We start from the raw sequence: 4,858 nt of genomic DNA on the forward strand, positions 1-4,858 counted from the left end.
GTATCGACAAACACTTTGTGTCTGCAAAACATGTGAGGAGAGCTGCAGACCAGGGACAATCCAGAAATGCTCATGAATGTCAGTTTAGAAGCTATCAAAGTTCTCAAATAAAGAATGTCAATGTTTGTTGGTAATTATCTTACAGAACTAGGAAGTATTTTTGGTTTAGATATTAAAAGTTATGGTTGTTTATTGATTTTAGTAAAAAAAAATGCAACTTTTAGAAAAATGCTCCGTGAAATCCTGGAGGGATTGACTATTGAGAACCACTGGCTTTTCTCCACATACCTGCTGTATATTTCTCTCCATCTTCTCTCTCTCTCTCTCTCTCTCTCTCTCTCTCTCTCTCTCTCTCTCTCTCTCTCTCTCTCTCTCTCTCTCTCTCTCTCTCTCTCTCTCGTCACGATTTACAAACTTGTTGTTTGATCTGTTTATCCCCCCTGATTGAATTAATCTCGTGTTTCCTGTCAGTTGGTCACATTTATTTCTGCTAATGGAAGCAGTTGATGCAATCATCTCCATTTTAAATATTTATAATGTTTTTCCCGTTTCACATCCGGTGAAACCCACTCTGCTCTTGTCAGGTTCGGCGTTTACGTCCCGCTCTGCTGCTTCCATCAGGAGGGGGGGAAAAGCCAGGCGGGGGCGGCGGCGTCCGACTGCGACTATCCCGCCGACCACCAACAGGCCGAGCTGACGGAGGCGCCGCTGTTCCGGCCGCGCGACTTCCTCTTCCTGTTGCGGGAGAACCTGAAGGAGCAGTTCTCCAGCCCCCCGCACATGCCCACCCACTCGTGCCCCGACACGCCGGAGCTGATCCGAGCCGAGGTGGAGGAGCTGAAGAGCGACTTCAACCGGAGGATCAAGGAGGTTCTGTTCAACTCTCTGTTCAGCGCTTACTACGTGGCCTTCCTGCCGCTTTGCTTCGTTAAGGTTGGCGTCCCCCCCCCCTCGGCGTGCACCTCCCCTCCACCCGGCCGGCGTTGTTAAAGTAACTGCTCTCGCCTCCACAGAGCACCCAGTACTACGACATGCGCTGGTCCTGCGAGCACCTGATCATGGTGTGGATCAACGCCTTCGTGATGCTGATGAGCCACCTGCTGCCGCCGAGTTACTGCGACCTGCTGCACCGCTCCGCCGCTCACCTGGGCCGCTGGCAGAAACTGGAGCACGGCTCGTACAGCAACGCTCCTCAGCACGTGTGAGTCGCCGCGAAACACGCAAACCTGCAGCCGCAGAGCAGAAATAACCACGGCCATGTTTCAGGTGTGGCATTGATGTGTTTCAGGTGGTCGGAAGGCACCATTTGGCCTCAGGGGGTGTTGGTACGACACAGCCGGTGTCTGTATAAAGCAGTCGGACCGTATAACGTGGCTCTGCCGTCTGATGTCTCTCATGCGAGGTTTTATGTGAGTCCCCAGCTTTTTTCTTTCACGTGATGCTGAAACCCTGAAATGAGGAAATGGAGACGGTTGCACAAACCTTTCAGTCAAACAGACTCTGGTTTATAAATCTGCGTTTAAGCCTTAAAATCAGCAACAACAAAGTTCAAGTTCTCAGCTGTGCTCGTTCCGTCCGCCCGCCTCCCTCCGGAGCAGAGACGTCTGATGGAAGGCAGCGTGGCGTTCAGGCTGAGCTCGTCGGGTTTATGACGTTCAGGCTGCTGTCGGGGTGAGGGGTCAGCTCAGAGCGACGCGTCCTTTTCCTGGATGACCGAGAGTCTCCGCCAGCCCGTGACCTCAGCGTCGGCTCGTCTCGATGTTTGCGTTCGTTTCTGCTTCCAGTCCTTCGCTCTCGTCCCGGAAGTTCAGTTCAGCGGCGAGATCGAAACTCTGGAGGAAACGAGCGTGGCAGACAATAATTCAATCATCAGCTTCAGGATCGATACCAGCGGCCATGTTTACATCCTTAAACGCCGTCGCGTCGAGACTGCAGAGTCTGATGACGTCACATTTAAGTCCTGATGAGGATCAGCGGTGTCAGACTCCAGGCCTCGAGGGGGCGCTGTCCTGGAGGTTTCAGGTGTTTCTGCTCAACACACCTGATCCAAACGGTTTAATCACCTCCTCACCAGGAGCACGGCAACAAGTCATCCATTTAAAGCAGGGAAACGTCTAAAACCTGCAGGACGGCACCCCCCTGAGGAACGGAGTTTGACACCTGTGATGTGGACGACCTGGCGTTCAGCCCGAGCTCAGCCCCGGAACGATTCGGGTCAGATTCGGGATTGTTGGGAACTTTCCGTGGATTTTAGCCCAGTGAGATTCGATCCTTGGTGTTTCTGTTATCAGCTGTTTGGAGCTGGGGGGCGGGGTTCTGCTGATGGGGGTGGGGTTCTGCTGATGGGGGTGGAGCCTGCTGATGGGGGTGGAGCCGTGGTCAGCAGGGGGTTTCTGACCTGGTTAGGTGGTGTCTGATGTGGCTGTTACCCGTGACTCACTTCTCTCTGTGTAATCTGTGTCTACTTCCTGTTTCCCCGTCTGCCGGCCTCGCAGTTCCTGTTCCACAAGCCGTTGCGGATCCTGAACCTGCTGATCGGGATCGAGTCCAGCGTGGTTCTGTACCAGCTGTACTCGCTGCTGCGCTCCGAGCGCTGGAACCACACGCTGTCGCTGGGCCTCATCCTCTTCTGCAACTACTACGTGCTCTTCAAGCTGCTCCGGGACCGCCTCGTCCTGGGCCGGGCCTACTCCTGCTCGCTGTCCTCCGGCGCCGCGGGGCTCAAGTCGCAGTGACGGGCCCGGCTGAGGGGTCAGGGGTCAGACTGTGAACTCACGTTGTGTTTTGATACAGTTCTATTTTTATTGCCATGTGTTTATATTGACCTATTTAAAAGAATATTTTATTTTGTGTACTGTTTCTGTGTTGCACCGGGCATTACCGCGCTGACGACGCCGGCGTGTCGGGTCGCGCTGTTGCTAGGCGACGAGGGTGCCTGGGGGTGACGATCACCAAAGATATTTTAAGTGCAAGTGGCCAATCAGAGAGCAGGCTTCAACCTGTCAGTCAAACTGCGAGATCCTTGAATCTTCAGATTGGATAAATCCAGCTTTGGGGCAGAAATTCCTTTTTTTTAATTAATATTATTCTTATTTTTATAAGAAATAATTTGTCATTTTGCAGAGAAAAGGCGGAGTTGACGAGAAAAACACCACTCTGTTCTCTGAGCTCAGAGAAAAATGAGTTCTCGTGCATTTAAAGGTAAATTATCTGAGTTATTATTTTTTAAAATTGCAGTTGGAGGAATGCATATCACCCGCTGCCTTCTCGTGTCAACTGGGATCGTCTCGTGTTGACGCATCAGCTCGATGTCTGCTGATTTGGCTGCGAAGCCATCTTGGATTGGGTCGACTCTAACGTTGTGTTCGAGCTTCGAGAATAAAGTCGAAATGTTGAAGAAAAAAAAAGTAAAATTAATGTTTTTGAAGCTTTTTCCTGATCCAGATAGAGGCTCCAGCCTCCTTCAGCCCTTCACAATAAGAGCCTCAAACATCAACACAGAAAGATGATTCTCTCAATTCACCTGAAGGCTAAAAAAACAGTTTATATCATTATTATTATTATTATTATTATTTATAATCTTTGCTTCAACAATGGTTTTTAGTTTTTGGTTCTTTAAATCTCAGGACTTTATTTCTTCTGTTTCAGTTTTAATTTGGAAAAAACTTTGACTTTTCTCAACATTTCGACTTCTTTAAACTCAGAATTCATAAATGAAACAAAAAAATTAAACCTGGTGTTTCTAAATTTATCAGAGTCAGAAGAGTGGTGTCGCTTTTTTTATTTGACTTTGCCCAAAATGTTGAATTATTTCTTTAAGGAGGAGCTTGATGTTTATTTTGAAACCAAAGCAGAGAAACTAACCTGAGAACGTTAAACAGGAAGGGACAGGTGAGGTACCTTTCTTCTTCTTCCTGTTTTCAGAATCTTAAAGCCCATTAAAGCTGAGGAAAACGTTTGGAAACTTGCCGTAAGCAGATGATTATTCAGTCCTCCACTCTGACAGACGTCTGACCTTATTTTGAAAGGCCGCGATCGACTTCCTGTGGCGATAGTCGAACCTGGAGTTTTAATCGTGCTCTTTTCTTCACGCCTCCCACTCACCGCTGACGGGAACTCCTGGTAAATGTTAACGTTTCAAACGAGTGAAAACCAAAATAATTTAATTTTATGTTCAGCTGAAACCAGATGTTTCCAGAAATGAGACGAAAACATCCCAGTTTCAGGTCGGGAGTCTGTTTGTTAAACCTCAGAGTTTCCTTCCTGTTCTCAGGATTTGGAGTTTGACTCGGGTCTGTCGGCCTGCTTGATCACACGCCTTTAAGACCCGCCCACAAACTTCCTGTAAGACTGAGGTCATGTCTTTGTGTTGGCCGCTTCAACCGTCAGCTCTTTTTATTTATCATGAAGCCATTTTTGAACTAATCTGTCCGTCTCCTGAGGGACAATGTCCACTTAAAGGCCCATTTGTGATGATGATTACCCCCACAGCATGATGCTGCCGCTGCCGTGCTTCACAGTTGGGATGGTTCATGGTTCATGACTCTCTTCCTGATTTCTTTAGATTTCTTCCACGTCTCATGGAGCAGCGGCGTGTTCGAGGTGTGCCTTTTAAAATAAATCCACAGGTAACCCTGAAGTTATTAACTAACCAATCAGGAGCTTCCGAGGCCGTGACATCATCATCAGTTTAAAGGCAGTGTCTGTAAATATGTGACTGAAGGAAGTCATCCAGATGTTTAACAAACAGACAGAACAGGGAAGGTTTGGTCTGATTATATGTCAAACTGTGCGAACGCCTGGCCCCGGCCGCGTTTAAACACCTGGCCCCGGCCGCGTTTAAACACCTGGCCCCGGC

At 48.8% G+C, this 4,858-nt stretch overlaps 1 protein-coding gene across 1 annotated transcript in view; it reads left to right on the forward strand.

Moving 5' to 3' along the window:
- Positions 1–3,756, forward strand: part of tmem39a (transmembrane protein 39A) — a 9,893-nt gene extending 6,137 nt beyond the window's left edge. Inside the window, exons 6-9 of the mRNA XM_017438691.3 lie at positions 585–933; positions 1,014–1,201; positions 1,289–1,409; positions 2,496–3,756. Of these exons, the coding sequence (XP_017294180.1) occupies positions 585–933; positions 1,014–1,201; positions 1,289–1,409; positions 2,496–2,735 (898 nt within the window). The 3' untranslated portion in view covers positions 2,736–3,756. The remainder of the gene's footprint in view (positions 1–584; positions 934–1,013; positions 1,202–1,288; positions 1,410–2,495) is intronic.
- Positions 3,757–4,858: the final 1,102 nt, after the last annotated feature.

This window comes from Kryptolebias marmoratus, linkage group LG15 (genome assembly GCF_001649575.2).
Source record: "Kryptolebias marmoratus isolate JLee-2015 linkage group LG15, ASM164957v2, whole genome shotgun sequence".
Lineage (NCBI taxonomy): Eukaryota > Metazoa > Chordata > Actinopteri > Cyprinodontiformes > Rivulidae > Kryptolebias > Kryptolebias marmoratus.